We start from the raw sequence: 15,804 nt of genomic DNA, 5'->3' as shown, positions 1-15,804 counted from the left end.
TAACGAATTTGCAAGTCTCCTCCCCCAAACCAGATTTGTGTCATAGTACTAAGATTAACCTGTGAGAGGCAGCATGGTGCCACAGTGCATCCAGATTGCCGGAAAAAAATACAAAGAACAAAGAGTGGTACAGTGGGGAACAAGCCCTGCGAATAGCAACAATCTGAGAGTAAATGATGCATCGCCATAGCTTTATAACAGTTTATTACACGTCTTTTGTCTAAATGAAGCTCCTCAACTCACTTCAACATAGTCTCTTGGCACCAAGATCCCACAAGACGGCAACAAAGCATTACTTTTGTCCTAATAAAGCAAATAAATTGAGTTTTTCAGCAAATAATGACGGCTAGGTTCAAAGAAAAATAGGTCACGAATCGCGAATATGCAAAAGAACTTTGTAGTAGAATAGAAGAAACTACTCCGTGTTGACCAAACACAGGGCTTTGCGATCGTAAATATTGAACAGGTTTAACATTCACGATTGTTAGCCCGACCGTTTTACAAATCAGCTAGGATAATCTTTTAGAGACATCCAGTAATTGGGCCTTTGCTGTTTTTTTTATCAGAAGAGAGGAAAATGTTAAAATCTGGGCCAATTATCAGTATGTGTGTAACCCGCTTAATGCTGAAAGGTCCCTGAATGAATATTGATGGCTTGGGTTCTTTGGCCTACTTCTTTGTTTTGTGGAGTAGCAGAGACGTTCGACCCTAAAAAGTTCTTCGACCTGGTGGGAATGACGGCCATGTCGGCCGAGAGTGTCAAGCAGGTCTTCCGGGTTCTGGATGTGGACGGAAGCGGCTTCATAGAAGAAGATGAACTAAAGTGAGGCGAAAACAAGAACATTTCTGCCAAGTCTTTTTACATAAGCTGCAGAAAAAACATTTAATCTTCCGTAGGTTTGTACTGAAGGGCTTTTCCAAGGACGGCAGAGACTTGACAGATGATGAGACAAGAGTTTTCCTCAAAGCCGCGGACAAAGACGGTGACGGCAAGATCGGCATTGACGGTGAAAGAAGAGCAGAAGCTTTTTCTGACACTTATACTGTCAGAATGAGAATGTAGAGAGGGAGAGGCATCCTAGTTAACTGGCAAAGGCTTTTTTCTTTTTTAATTGTTCGCAGTTTATTTTCAAGATAGCTGTTAGAAGTGTAGGTGCATAGGCCGACCTATTGCGCACATCTGGCCGTTCCTCAATGTTAGGTTAACTGAAGACTCTTAACCAAGCTTTTGTGATTGTTTTTAAACAGACAGATGGGAGAGGTTGTTTGCTGAATGATAATAAATAATAAAATAATAACAACTGGACAGGTTAACATCTAATATACTGTATGTAAAATATTTTAATGATAAAATAATTCATTTTAATGTATCCATTTTATAATATATTAAATAAATATTTTACATAAAAATACATGTAAAATTAGTTGATTATTTTTATTACAATAAACCAATTAACCAATTGTTGAATGAGACAAATGAAAAAAGAAATTTTAATTAAGCAATTTTAAAGAAAACAACAACCAGTTCAGGGTGTACCCCACCTCCTGCCCGATGATAGCTGGGATAGGCTCCAGCACGACCCTAGGTGAGGAGATGCGGCTCAGAAAATGGATGGATGGATGCTTGAAAACATAGCTTGTACAGCTGGTAAAGGTGACCGTTTGAATGGATTCACTTTACATGATCATGATTTTGCGTCATTCATTTTCTTCCTCACCAGAGTTCGAAGCGATGGTGCATGAGTAGGAGACAGCGGGATGTCCTCCTCCTCCTCCTCCCTGCATTCATAGTTTAAACTTGCCACCATCAAACTCCTCTCACCTCCCTGGGGAAACCCACGCATGGAGTCAGACCAGCCTGACCGCTCACCCACGACAACAGGCAGCATCCTACGGGAGGTGTTACCAGATTTGGGTTTAATGTTCTTGTTCGGTATCAAATTTACTTCTGTATCAGGTCACAATCATTCTTGATGAGCTCATAAAGATAGCTTGGTGCTAGTGCTGTTGTATTCCAAATTATTATTTTTCATGTCTGTTAATTTTTTGGTTTGTTCACATGCCAGTGCACCTCCATCCTCCTCTTCACCACGCACCCCCTCTCATCCACCTCTAGATGACACAATAAAGAAGAGAGAAGACAGTAAGAAATGATAATAAAAGAGTATTGAGTAATGGATATTTCTTTTACTTGTTGTTACACTCAAAACAAACCTGTTGAATATTAAAACACATGATCAACATTGAAATAAGTAAGAAGTATAAACACTACCCAAGGTGTAAAGACTCCAAATCAGCATTGAATGAATCAGATTTCATGTCCTACAGAATAGAAAATAAATGTAGACAACATGTTTACAAAATAGAAATACAGTGAGAAAGTATTTAAGACAATTGGAGTCTTAATAATAAAACATGACATCAAAAATGCATTTTTGCGCCTATGCATGTGTTTTTATACTCTTCTGGAATGCTCTAAATTCCAGTAAAGGTCAGAAAAGCAAACAAGGCTACATGTGGGTTTGATGGTGGAGAAAGCAGGGTGGTAAACTTCAAGATAATGCAGAGAAAGGTCAAGACCACTACTGGCAGTGGGTAGAAGTTAACAGCTGATCAGTTGGTAATGGCTAGCTGTTCAGCTTAAGGTACAGAAAGTGCTCAACTAAAGATAAAGAGTCCTTTGCGAGATATTATATATTTTTTTAAATAAGAGCATCTATGTATCACTGAGAAAAAAACTTCATAAAATGACTAATAGTAAAGTAGTAATTGGTACTTTTATGGGTTGCAAAACGCTTTTCCAGGAAAGGTATTGTAAGATGCATTTGAAATTATATATGTGTTTTGGGAATATAGTTTGAAATATATTTAGGGTTAAATATAGATAGCTTTCAATCACGTTATAGGTATTTGTTTGTCGGCCATATTGTAGGTTGAGATCGGGAGGATAAGCTAGGCTTCACAAGGAAAGACTAGAAGACCAGAGTAAGCTATAGGGAAACTTTCAACGCAGTGGCAAGACACAAAAGGTTGACAAAGTGGCCGTCATAAACATCTCTCACCGCCAAACTGTGTGCGCAGATAACCGGAAATAAAACCAAGACTTTTTCACTTAATGACTCGGAACAGTTGAGAGCTTGGCTTACTTTAGCTCAAACAGCTTTGACTTTGCCTAACATTAGCATCAGGGCTAGCTAGCGGTTAGCAATGTGGGAGTCAGCTGCCGGTCATCAATGACTCCTACATTTCTGACGTGTATGTATGTTTAATATAATACCACGGCAACAATCGACTAATATTCAATGTAAGATATATATTGTATAAATCTGTGTTATTTAAGCGCACTGAACTAAAATGTAAACTGAAAATGGAGATCGGTACGTAAAGTAAGTAACTTGCATTTTCTAACAGTGGTAAGCATTACAGCTTACCTTTTAGGAAGTGTTCCGAACAAACAAGGATATATGGAGTCAGTATCTGGCCGGAATGCCACCATCTCCATCTTTTCCCCTCCCATATGTATTGTTGCAGCCAAACATCGCACAGTAATTCACAATTTTTTGACATTGACTATCAAATTTATCTATTCAAACACTCACTGAGCACTGAAACAAAACATCGACTGCCAACATGGTGGCCGCGGGCATGTCCAGAGGTGCGTGATGTCACAGGAAAACTATCTATAGGCAATCATAAAAACCTTTGCCATAATTGATCAAAATGTGCTATTCGCGTCAGGGTCTAACACCTGAGAATAGCGAGGGGTTCATTGTGAAAGTACCCTAAGGTTGTTAGAAATTCAATTATGTTGGTGAGATCTGTAAATATTCAACTAAATGTGCCATAGTCTTGTCTCATCACTGCCACCTCACGTACAAACCCCGAGCCTGTCCTAGTGCAATCAATGGATGTGAGGGGCGGATCGGTCATCGGTCTTGGTGGGGCGAAGCTTCACGGTTGCGAATGGGTTTGTGCCTCTGAAATGAGAGGATGGAAAATGTCACACAATCCCTTGCAGCATTTGGCGTTGTCTATGTACATACATACATACACTAACACCTGGCTATAATATGCGAATATATGGTGTAACTGAGCAAGATTATATGTATTGAGTTGGGTTGCTTGAAATCTAGCGAGGACTTGACTTGCTTGATTTTTGTCACAGTAACTTGGAACTTGCTTAAAACTTGAAGATTAATATTCTATGTGACTTTCTCCCACCTCGGCATCTGCCACATTTTCAGTTGAGATATTCAAAATCGTTGTGTGTCCCGCTTAAAATGATAGAAACCTCGTAGGAGTCAAATGAAGCAATCCATTGTCAGGGAATACCTTGGAAAAAGAGGGTTCTCAGGTGGGCCGTTGGGTGATAAAGCCTAGAAAAATAATGTATTTTTATTGGAAGATGATATTCAGCAATGATGATTTTACTGTCCTCTAGTACCTGTGCGTCAGGGGCGGGAGAAACTGGTCTCAGATCCACAGAGCCCTGCTGAAGATTCAGGCTCTTTGGGGGAGGGGGCGGAGGAGGAGGTACTTCAGACAGGGTCTTTGTTTGAATGGGTTTCGTCTCCATCACCTGGTCCACCGTCTTCTCAGGGAGCGGAGAGATGGGCCGGAGGTCTACTGACGATCTGCGGTTAGGTGTGGCTGGCGGAGGGACATCGCCGCAGCTCCTGCTCTCTGATTGGTCGTTTTGGGTCTCACCGGGGTCTAGCAGGTTGTTCATATTGCTACGTTGGAGAGAATGGCCATGGAGAAGTTATAAAAATATCAGATGTGTGGACTGTAGAAATTGAACGAAAGGTGCACAAATGATGTCACCTGTCGAAATCATCAATGGGGCCCACATAAGCAGCAGGGAACCAACCCTGCCTGGAAAGGGTAAAACAAATGAAACATCAGACAAACCATGACAATTGTTTCAAAACTGTTACATTCCAGCCAGGGAACGTACCTCAAACTGCTGTCGGTGCGACCGTACAACCAGCCGTTGCGCGGTTCCAGGACCAGTACGGTGACCATCTCCCCTCTGTTGAAAGGCAGCAGCTTGGGGTTGGATGAGGCGGGATGAGACACCAGGGCCTTCATGGGACGCTCTCCACCCAGACCCAGAGATTCTCCCACCGAGCTGGAACGAGAGCGGCTGGGGATGGGTGATGGGGCTGAGTTTTAGGGAGAGGACAGAGAGGTTAATTATTATTACACAGGACCAGTAACATTTTCCCATGGCAGTTCCAACGTTTGCAACCAGCAGGAGAAAGCAACACACTTGCTGTGTCTCTATGCCAAATAGTCAAGTTCAGTGGCTCTCAAACTTTGTACACCAAATACCACCTCAACAAATACTTTGCTTTCCAAGTACTACCATAAAGACAAAAATCTAAAACACATTAGCGTAGTAGGCCCGTAGTAAGTAGTGTTCATCAAAAACAAAGCAGAGGTTTTATTCCTAAAATGTACATCTAATGTTATTCTAAGCCACTGTAACATTATGCAGTTTGGACAAATGGTGTGCTTAGATATAGGAAAATAAAAGAATGTACTTGAATAATGATTCAATTAAAATGTATTGCACATGTTGAATGAAAATTATACCTAAATAAATGTTTGAGAACAGTTCTAAAAGATTAAAATGCAAATTTATTGTACTTAAAAGGTAAAGGGAACTGAACTCTACTCTAAGAAATGCACTGTTTTAGATTAAAAAAAAAAAAAAAAAAAGTTTAAGCCACTGTGACATTCACTGCCAGCCTTCCCAGTTAACATGGATATTTTACTTTTAAAGCCGTCAATGGCAGTGAATGTTTGAATGTTTAATTCAGTCATTCTTTTGCATGCCAATAGAGGGAGCCAGTTTACCACACTTTTGAGAATAACTTTGAGAATAATACCAGGAAACCAATACTGCTGAAAATGGTTCAATGCCAGGGTGGTGGGGCTGAGGGTTAGGAGGCTTGGCTATACTGTAATATAGCAGAAGTAATTAAAATGAAATTCAAGGTTTTTGAACCAATCTTTTATGTATTCTGTGGTGTACTCTCTATGCACTGTAAAACAATAATTAATTGATTGATGGTTGTTACTTTTCACCATAGTCAATCAAGGAAATGTCTATTGCAAAGCCAAAAATAATAGAATGGTTGCCCCAGGAAGCTACAATTTCACAGACTAGGGAATCCAAATACTTGGGGCACTAGTAACCCACATTATTAATATATTACAATATGACAATATTGAACACAATCCCAGTGTGTGTCATTGGCTACAATAAGAGCTGGACGCCCACCTCGTGACGGCACCTTGCCCAGCGCCTGTTGCTCTCGCCTGGCCCAGGACATGTCATCATCTCTAGCTACCGTTTGCAGCAGGGAGCTCACAGAGCCTCGCAACTGCAGAAACGTGACAAGTTCACAGCTCAATAGTTAAGTAATGATTTTACCTTCAACATGACCTATATCGGCCACCTTGTGTGTGTTTTTATGATCAGGTAGTGCACCCTTTAGAGAACAATTGAGGACTACATTGGGAAATTATCCAACTTCACTTAAAGCCTGAAAATAATATATTTACTAATGTTCATCTATGCCAGCAACATTATCAGAACAATTAAATGCTCTTCCCATAGAAGGCAAAATATACAATTAGCCTGTACATCCAGCTATTACCATTCATAACACAGAATAATAGCTTTGGGTTCAACTAAGCAGACCCAGATTTCATGTCGAGTCAGTAAATTTGTGAATAAATTGCAATAAGATTATCCTTATTTCTGTTTTCATATATATTTATATATATATCGCTGTTTGGGTGTGCTGTGTAGTTTGTCTAATAATAGGTTTGGAAACACTGGTCTAAGGGAATAAGTAAGAGTAAGGTTTGTAGCTCAGTTTTTCTTACATGCAGTTCTTCCCTAGTTGCTAATTTACAGAACAGTATGTCCAACAAGACCGTTAGCTCAATAATCAACTAAAACAGGCATCTACAATTGTCACTTGACTGGAATGAGAATAACTAGTACCTGTGCTTCTTGGTCCAAATTAGTGGGAGTTCGAGATCGAGAACCTCTGGTCTCATTGACTTTCTCCTTCCATCCCTCTGCTTTATGCTGGAGAGACATGCCTGTCTGAATACAGATGAGAAAGGTGATCACCTCATTAAATCCTGGTCTGATCAAACAGCAATAAGCAGAAGAAAGGCCTGAAGCAGTTTGCTTATTTATGCCATGACCTTGCTTGTTTGTGACTTTGACAAATAGTTCCTTGAGATGCATTAGATTAGCTTTGCATCGGTTCCAAGAACATTCCAACTTGCAGCTTGTGTGTGTATGTGTGATACCTTGTTAACCAGGAAGAGAAGGGACTGGGTCAGACTGCAGTGTTTCTCTGCCAAGAAACGATATCTCCTCTCCTCCTCCTTCAGGATCTCCTGTTGGCTCTGCTTCAAGTACTGCATGTAGTCGGTGCTCTCCTAGTTACACATACACACAACTCGTGTTTCGGCTCATGAATATGGATTTCACCTCGTACACAAACTGGCCCAAAAATATGTGCATAGATGTTACCAGAGAATCCCTGAAGGCTCCCCGTCTTAGCTGTTTCTCCAAAGCCTCCGCCTGGTTCCTCACCTCCAGTTCATACACTCGCCGGCTACCCTGCAGCAACACAAAATACCATGTGGCCCTCAGTGAAACGCATTTTCAATTTTACACAAAGCTATTTTCAAGCCTCACGTCAATGTACTCTTCATCCAACTTGACATTCTTCTCCATAGTTTGCAATACCTCCACCTGGAACCATCGAAACTACAGCAGGGAGAATGATTCCGTCAGTGTAGCCCATTTTTTCCATCATCAGGTTTAATGGGAATACATCAATGTAGTGCCGTGAAAAAGTATTTGCCTACTTCTCATATTCTTATTTTTTTGGATTAGTTTCGCCTCTTGAATGTATGAGATCATCAAATGAAAGCAAATAGCATACTAAGATAAGCCAAGTAAACCTAAAATGCAGTTTTTAAATGGTGACTTTATTAATTAAGGGGGGGGAAAAAATCTATTCAAAGATGCCTGCCCCAGTGTGAAAAAGTAATGAATTGTTCACATCTCTCTGGAGATATTTTGGCGCACTCTTCTTTGCAGAATTGTCTTAATTCAGCAACACGGGAGGGTTTTTGAGCATGAACGGCATTTTTAAGGTCATGCCACAGCATTTAAATCCGATTCAATTCCGAACTTTGACTAGGCCACTCAAAAACATTTTTTCAAGCCATTCAAAAGTTGACTAGCTGTTGTGTTTTCGATCTGCTGCAGAACCTAAGTGCGCTTCAGCTTGAGGTCACGAACTGATGGCCAAACATTCTCCTTTAGGATTTTCGAGTAAAGAGCATAATTCATGATTTCATCAATCACAGAAAGTCGTTCAGGTTCTCAAGTAGCAAGCAGCTCTAGACCATCACCCTACCACCTAGATGTTTTGACTGTTGGTATGATTTTCTTTTTCTGAAAAGTCACATTTACGCCAGATGTAGTTACACAACTTGCAAAAAGTTTCCTAAGTTCATAGAATATTTTCCCAAAAGTCTTGTGAATGTTTCAGATGCTTTTTTTCCCCCTTGGAACTCTGCCATGGATGCCCAGTGTCTTCCTTATTGTTGAGTCGTGGACACTGACCTTAACTGAGGCAAGGGAGAGCCTACAGTTATTCAGATGTTGTCCTGGGTTCCTTTGTGATCTCCTGGATGAGTAATTGCTGTGCTCTTGGAAAAAAAATTGTAGGCTGGACACTCCTAGGAAGGTTCACCACTGTTCCATGTTTCTTCCATTTGTGGATAGTGGCTCTCACCCTGGTTCGCTGGAGTCCTAAACTTTAGAAATGGCTTTGGGTGTGGACAGTGAAAAGAAACTCAGCTTTCCAAAAATGTGACTAGCCACAGATAATTGATGATTTAATAAGGGGCAGTTACTTTTTTATCCAGGGCGAGGTATGTTTGAATAGTTAATATTTTTATTTTTTAAACTTATTCAATAAAATCAGCATTTAAAAGCTGCACTTTATGTTAACTTGGGTTAGCTTTGTCTGATATTTACATTTATTTGATGTTCTTAAAAATTGAACTATGCAAAAAAATATGAATTTGAGAAGGGGGCAGGGAATCTATTTCACGGCACTGTACTCACGTCTTTATGACCAAAGTGTAGATTTAAGAATGTGAACATGTATAATCTTTAACTAACCACTCCCTCCATCTCAGCAGTGAGTCTCCGTTGTGTCTCAGATATCTGGATCAGGACATCACCTGAAACAGGACCACTGTTAATTGCAGTTACTATTAAGACATCAAATTTTCTGTCGCGCTTGCCCTCATTATAGTCACAGGTGAGCTGGAGTCTATCCCAGCTAACTTGGGGCGAGAGGTGGGGTACAGTCTGGACTGCTCGCCAGCCCATCGCAGGACATGACTAGACAAACAACCTTCCACCCTCACGTTCACATCTACGGACAAGTCTCTTCAATGAACCTAACTAACATATGGAGAGAACACTGAACAACAACAAGCCGTGGTTCACTGCTAAACTTAAGCAGCTTCGCCAAGCTAAGGAGGACGCATATCAGAGCGGGGACAGGGCCCTGTATAATCGAGCTAGAAACCAGCTGACTAAAGAAATTAACATTGCAAAAAGAAACTATGCAGCAAAGTTGGAAAAACAGTTTAGCGCAAACGACTCTAAATCAGTCTGGCATGCATTCCAATCGCTGACTAATTACAAGCGGCGATCCCCCCAAGCTGAGAACAATAGCACACTAGCCAACGACTTGAATACCTTCTACTGCAGATTTGAAAAGGACACTTTCACACCACACACCCACCCGGCCGCACCCGCGACCACAATCACACCTCTGACTTCTGCGTTAACCATTCATGAACAGGATGTGAGACGCATCTTCAAACAACAAAAGATTAACAAAGCGGCAGGCCCGGACCGTGTGTCCCCATCCTGCCTCAAAGTCTGCGCGGACCAGCTCGCTCCAATCTTCACTCAGATCTTCAATAGATCTCTGGAACTGTGCGAAGTTCCATCCTGTTTCAAACGCTCCACCATCATTCCAGTCCCCAAGAAACCTGCAATCTCGGGTCTGAATGACTACAGGCCTGTCGCTTTGACATCTGTGGTCATGAAGTCCTTTGAACGTTGTGGTCATGAAGTCCTTTGAACGTCTCGTGCTGGACCACCTCAAGAGTATCACAGGTCCCCTGCTGGACCCCCTGCAGTTTGCCTACCAAGCGAACAGGTCTGCGGATGATGCAGTCAACATGGGACTCTCTCCGCTGCTCTTCTCTCTCTACACGAATGACTGCACCTCAGCGAACCCGAATGTCAAACTCCTGAAGTTTGCAGATGACACCACTGTCATCGGCCTCATCAAGGACGGTGACGAGTCTGCATATCGACAGGAAGCGGAGCGGCTGCAGCTGTGATGCGGCCGACACAACCTGGAGCTGAACACGCTCAAGACTGTAGAGATGATCGTGGACTTCAGGAGGCATCCTTCGCCACAGCTGCCCCTCACGTTGTCCAGCCGCCTTGTGTAAACCGTCGAGACCTTCAAGTTCCTGGGAATTACAATCTCTCAGGACCTGAAGTGGGCGACTAACATCAACTCCGTCCTCAAAAAAGCCCAGCAGAGGATGTACTTCCTGCGGCTTCTGAGAAAGCACGGCCTGCCACCGGAGCTGCTGAGACACTTCTACACAGCGGTAGTCGAATCAGTCCTATGTTCTTCCATCACAGTCTGGTTTGGTGCTGCTACAAAAAAGGACAAACTCCGACTGCAACGGACAATCATAACTGCTGAAAGGATTGTCGGTACCCCCCTACCCACCCTTGAGGACTTCCACGCTGCCAGAACTAAGACAAGGGCGTGCAAAATCCACTCGGACCCTCCGCACCCCGGTCACCAGCTCTTCCAGCTCCTTCCCTCAGGTAGGCGCTACCGATCAATGCAAACTAGAACTAGTAGACATTCCAACAGCTTCTTCCCTCTTGCGATCAACTTCTTAAACAGCTAACCTATAATTCCATTACAACAAGCTGGCAATTTTTTTGACTTGAGTTCGTTGTCACATTTCTGTGGGGCCAATTATGTATTACTCGTGCACTCACTGTAGTTGTCTCGCCATGCTGCACTATTTGCATATACTGGCCACTCATGCCAGAGTAGCATCTGCTCCATTGCACACTGTTTGAGGAGTATCTGTAACATTTGCACAACCAACATTGTCCCAGATTATCGCACTACTCGTCACTTTAAACCGCATACACTCCTTGAAGTCTCAGCGCCCCTTGCACAATGGTCATTGCACCGGTCTATTGCAATATTAGTCATTCGAACTGCTCTAAGTGCTAGAGGACTCTGCATCTTTTTGCACAATTGTTTTTTGTCAATGTCTTTATGTCTTCAAAGTGTTCTGTAAATTGACTGTCTGTTGTACTAGAGCGGCTCCAACTACCGGAGACAAATTCCTTGTGTGTTTTGGACATACTTGGCAAATAAAGATGATTCTGATTCTGAAAAACTATTACTATGGTACTCTCATACAGTAGTAACAATAATAAAAAAAAAAATAAAAATTAAATGATAGTTAAAACCCACACACGCACAGGGTGAAACATGCAACTCACACACAACGCCTTCAGGAAGGCTGAAGATAAGAATTGAACCCTGAACCTCAGAACTGTGAGGCAGACACGCTAAACACTGGTCAACCGTTCATTTTAACGCAAGTATAAAATAAATAAACTCTTCCTTAACTGTTAACAAGTAACCTGGAGAAAGAAGTATGACATGCTTTGCAAAGAAAAAAAAAATATTTTAAAATTCATTCAATCAGAAAAATGCCTGCTAACAAAATGGTAAGATGAACGAAAACAATGTGCTGCTGGTGAGGACACGGGTAGACTGGAACTGACAGAGTGAGCATGTCTGAAATAAGGCTGCCCCCATCAATAATTTAGCATGTGTCACCCCATAGGACCGCTTGTCAAGCTGCGGTGCTCTGACCTTCTCAAGTTATCTAAAGTAGCACAAGCACGTGCGCTCTAATGAACGAAACCAACGACGTGGGACTGACTAAAACGACAGGTCCCAGCAGTCATGATGTAAGTGACACTAGTGGAAAATACTGTAGGCACACATCCACTCAAAAAGTGCATAGTTCAGACAGGATAAAGTGGGTAAACAAACTGTTACCATTCTGACAATGAATTTTTGTTGATAACTACTATCCTAATCACTTACCAAGAGAGTGAGAAGATAGTGTGTGAATCGCCTGGTCTCCCATTTTGGCTACAGCACTGAAGTAGGCCTCACTACAAACAGCTAATGCTGTAAAAACACAGAAAACAAATATAACTCCATGTTGTAAACTCTCAGAACATTACTACAAACTTATAACTTGAGTAGTAAGAATAAAATAGTATTCATTTGCTTTTTTATAGCACTTGTCCTCATTAGGGTCGTGGGTAAGCAATTTCAATGAACCTAACATGCATGTTTTTGAAATGTGGGAGGATGCTGTTGTATCCGGATAACACCAGAAAATACCATCTTGCATACAGGAAGGCCAGAGCTGCAGAATTGTGAGGCAGATGTGCTAACCACTACCACAGCATCATACACATTAAGCAGACACCTGGGAACCGTTTTAAACTGTGGCCTAAATACATATGTATTCAATAGAATATTTTTTTTAAATGTCTTCTGTGTTGCACTCATTCATACACTCGCACACAATTACCTTGAAAAGCTTTGACATAGCTGTTACCCAAAGCAACAAGCTTCTGAAGGCCTGGGTTGAAATGATCCATCAGGTTCTGGAGTAACACACACAAGCATGAACAGATGCGAGTTCTGCTCTCAAGTCGAAGCCAAAATGTGTTACAGAGACAGAATCCAAGGTTGGTACTCACGGAATAGACAGATAAGGTGGATCTGTGCAGCTGGTCACTGCTGGTTCCTGACATGGTGCCCGACGGGAGAGCAAATATGAAAGTCAAATATGTAAGAGCTGCAAGAGAGGACAGCGGGGGACAGAACAAGTATAAGGAGTCTGTATGCCCATTCAAACTTGCGCAGTTCCTCTGGGGTGCCAGCGTCCTCAAGCGCCAAAAGTCACCTTTACCTCAAATCTACTTGCTTCTGAATGGTCCAAAGACTGAACACCTGTCTTATACACTCAAGCTTTAAAAATAAATAAATAAATACAAAATAAGAATTTTTCTGCCCTTGCGATGAAAATTCAGCTAAGCCTTTGGATTAGAGTGGGCAAGCAGTCGAGGGCTAGAGAAGAGGGAGCAGGTGCCATCGATATGAGCTGCCAGGTGAATTATTGATTTGTATTCCTGAAAGAAAAGGAGGCAGAGGACAGCCAGCGGGCCAACGAGCTGCAACGCAGACTCATTAAGTATTGTTATGAAAAGTACTGACTTTAATATACGCTTGTACACATACAAATCGCAGTAACAGTGCTTAAAGAGCAACTATTTCAAATTTGTAGCTTTCAAACCACATTTTAAGCCTTTATAAAGGAACGTAAAATACTTAACCACAGAAAACGCTTGCTGTATTTTAATTTGTTCCATGACCACAATCATAAGTGAAAACACTCATATCTCAAAACATATTACAAGACTGAAAGGAATAGAAAAGGCAATCCATTCCAGCCCCACACTGTGCTCATGTTGGTGTCTGCACCTTGGCTACCAGGTGGCGGTATTCTACAACCATACAGACTTTTAACAAAGAGTCTGCTTAGTAAGCTGCAGTAATATTAAGTTGGGTTTTTTTTGTGTGTGTGTGTGTAGAGGATAAAGAATGAGTATCATTATATTATCTGTCTACATGTGTGGCTGCACCATTTGTGTTCAAATATCTGTTGCTTACAGAATTATAACATCAATGCTAGTTTTGTTAGCCCGTCTATGGTGTTTTGCATTGTGTGTTAGCAGTAAGCTGGTGACGTTCCTAGGGCTAAGTGATATGGTTGTTGTAAATACATATATAATTTTCTTTGTATTATGTTCTGTATGACAGTAAACCTCAACTGAGAGGGTCAATAAACAGCTTGAAATCTCTTTTTTAAAGAGTTGTTCACTTTCTGCCAAACTGCTTCAAGTTGTGAAATGAGTTGAGTTGGCTGTCACGATCTAATGTCCATATCAAAAATGTTTGCTCACAAGTCAAAGCAAAAAAATCGGCAGAGCAACAGCTTCGTTTCTAGAAAACTTGTGAAGAGAAAGCAGTGAAGTGAAAAAGTTGTGTCACTCGTAAGTCAGAACACCACTGTATCAGATCATCAGGGGCAGGACGGCTCGACACGTCTACATGTCCTTCTGTTGGCCGATGTCGTCGTATATGACCTTTTCACCGCCGCCCTCACGCTGCTTCTCCACGCAACGACTCACGGCATTCAGCACGGTTTTCAGGCGCCGATCGAGGGCAGCAAGTTGGGGCTCAGTCAGCAGCGGGGCTACGGCGTGTAGGGGGTCATGGGAAAGCGAGGCCCGCATGACGTCGCTGAGGCGATACTGAGGCAGGGAAAGCAGGCGCAGGCGTAGCCAGGTGGAACGACGGATTCTAGAAAAAGGGCAAGGGAAAGAGAGGAAAGCAGAAACTGGTGTCACACTTTGTTGTGGAACTTCTAAAGCACTGATTCCCAACCCCAAGAGATCATCAAGTGTACTGCGGGAAATTATCTTTCAATTGTAATTTTCACCAAAAACTATCAATTGTTTACTACAAGTAATATATCTTTAATCATCTATCTATGCCAGCATCGTATACTTACAGGCAGAAGAATTAACTTCTCTTCCCACGCAAAACCTGCACGCAAGCATGTAGCAATGGAGATTCAAACCCAGATCATCTGACTTTAAGGCAGACATGAAAATGACTATCCCTTCGCTTGTCCTTGAGGGTCATGGGTGAGCTGGAACCTACCCAAGTTGACTTGTGCAGTCAATCAAACAACCATTGACAATCACATTTACGCCCATGGACGAGTTAAAGACTTCAATAAACCTAACAAGCAAGTTATGTGGGAGGAAGCCGGAGCACTCCGGAAAACCAAGCATGCATGCAAGGGAGAACATGCAAACTCCACACAGGAAGGCCTGAACTAAGATTTGAAGCTAGAACCTCAGAACTGGGAGGCAGAAGTGCTAACTGTAAATCATCTGTGCTGCACCTGGAACAGATTACTTGGAAATCTGAACAAATGAAGGTCTATCCAGCACCCCTCAATGGATTATGATTAACATTCACGGATTCCATTGGAATTTAAAAAGGTCTGTTTCAAAGCAGAGGTAAAAGGGGACAATTACAGCACAAAAGAAATAATAAATTGCATATTTGTACCTGCAACATTGCTCTAATGGCACCAAGATGGACGGCTCGTCTTTGGAGTGACGCCCGAATCTGCATCGACAGGACAGCGACAACATGAAGTCGCTTGGACAAACAGTGCAGGCATGTTTGAAATACTGTACTCACGCCCGGCCGTTGTCAAGGTGCAGCAGGAAAGTGTTGTTGCCGAACTTCTCAAACGTTTCGTAGTGGTGTCTGTCCATGTTGCCTAGAGGATGTGTCAGAAGGGCAGGAAGTCATCATACTGAACAATGTATCATAATTCTGCCACGTGACTAACGAACCGCAGACTTTTGAAAAGACAAATTTATGGTTAGTGAACCCGAGAGAAGTGAAATATGGAAGAGGAATAGGTGGTAGTAGATGGTCCAAACACAGC

The 15,804-nt window shown here is 42.0% G+C and overlaps 2 protein-coding genes across 3 annotated transcripts in view; one reads left to right on the top strand and one right to left on the bottom strand.

The window, feature by feature from the left end:
- Window positions 1-2,432, top strand: part of pvalb7 (parvalbumin 7) — a 22,316-nt gene extending 19,884 nt beyond the window's left edge. Inside the window, exons 3-5 of the mRNA XM_061770730.1 lie at window positions 694-823; window positions 898-1,007; window positions 1,722-2,432. Of these exons, the coding sequence (XP_061626714.1) occupies window positions 694-823; window positions 898-1,007; window positions 1,722-1,747 (266 nt within the window). The 3' untranslated portion in view covers window positions 1,748-2,432. The remainder of the gene's footprint in view (window positions 1-693; window positions 824-897; window positions 1,008-1,721) is intronic.
- On the bottom strand, window positions 2,431-15,740 carry baiap2l2b (BAR/IMD domain containing adaptor protein 2 like 2b). Of its 2 annotated transcripts, XM_061770726.1 has the most exons (16): window positions 15,552-15,740; window positions 15,417-15,476; window positions 12,971-14,636; window positions 12,799-12,874; window positions 12,300-12,386; window positions 9,236-9,297; window positions 7,733-7,804; window positions 7,565-7,654; window positions 7,339-7,470; window positions 7,022-7,126; window positions 6,290-6,392; window positions 4,958-5,165; window positions 4,825-4,875; window positions 4,445-4,733; window positions 4,333-4,376; window positions 2,431-3,977 (listed from the first exon to the last, which is right to left on the bottom strand). In XM_061770726.1, exons 3-16 carry the CDS (start codon window positions 13,022-13,024, stop codon window positions 3,902-3,904), a joined length of 1,449 nt encoding a protein of 482 aa, XP_061626710.1. In that variant the 5' UTR covers window positions 13,025-14,636; window positions 15,417-15,476; window positions 15,552-15,740; the 3' UTR covers window positions 2,431-3,901. The 2 variants fall into 2 exon arrangements, with proteins under 2 accessions (XP_061626710.1, XP_061626709.1); XM_061770725.1 differs by having other exon boundaries at window positions 12,799-14,636.
- Between the last annotated feature and the right edge of the window lie 64 nt (window positions 15,741-15,804).

This window comes from Phyllopteryx taeniolatus, chromosome 4 (assembly GCF_024500385.1).
Source record: "Phyllopteryx taeniolatus isolate TA_2022b chromosome 4, UOR_Ptae_1.2, whole genome shotgun sequence".
In the NCBI taxonomy this organism is placed as follows: domain Eukaryota; kingdom Metazoa; phylum Chordata; class Actinopteri; order Syngnathiformes; family Syngnathidae; genus Phyllopteryx; species Phyllopteryx taeniolatus.
The sequence above is the reverse complement of the archived record's forward strand: the minus strand, read 5'-3'. Positions and strand labels throughout refer to the sequence as shown.

Excerpts from the sequence above, each read along its gene's own strand:
- baiap2l2b (XM_061770725.1), bottom strand. The coding sequence starts at position 13,024 with ATGTCAGGAACCAGCAGTGACCAGCTGCACAGATCCACCTTATCTGTC. Across the intron at positions 7,471-7,564 it reads GAGCCTTCAGGGATTCTCTG|GAGAGCACCGACTACATGCA; the intron begins GTAACATCTATG and ends ATGTGTAACTAG. Across the intron at positions 5,166-6,289 it reads GGGCAAGGTGCCGTCACGAG|CCCCATCACCCATCCCCAGC; the intron begins GTGGGCGTCCAG and ends CCTAAAACTCAG.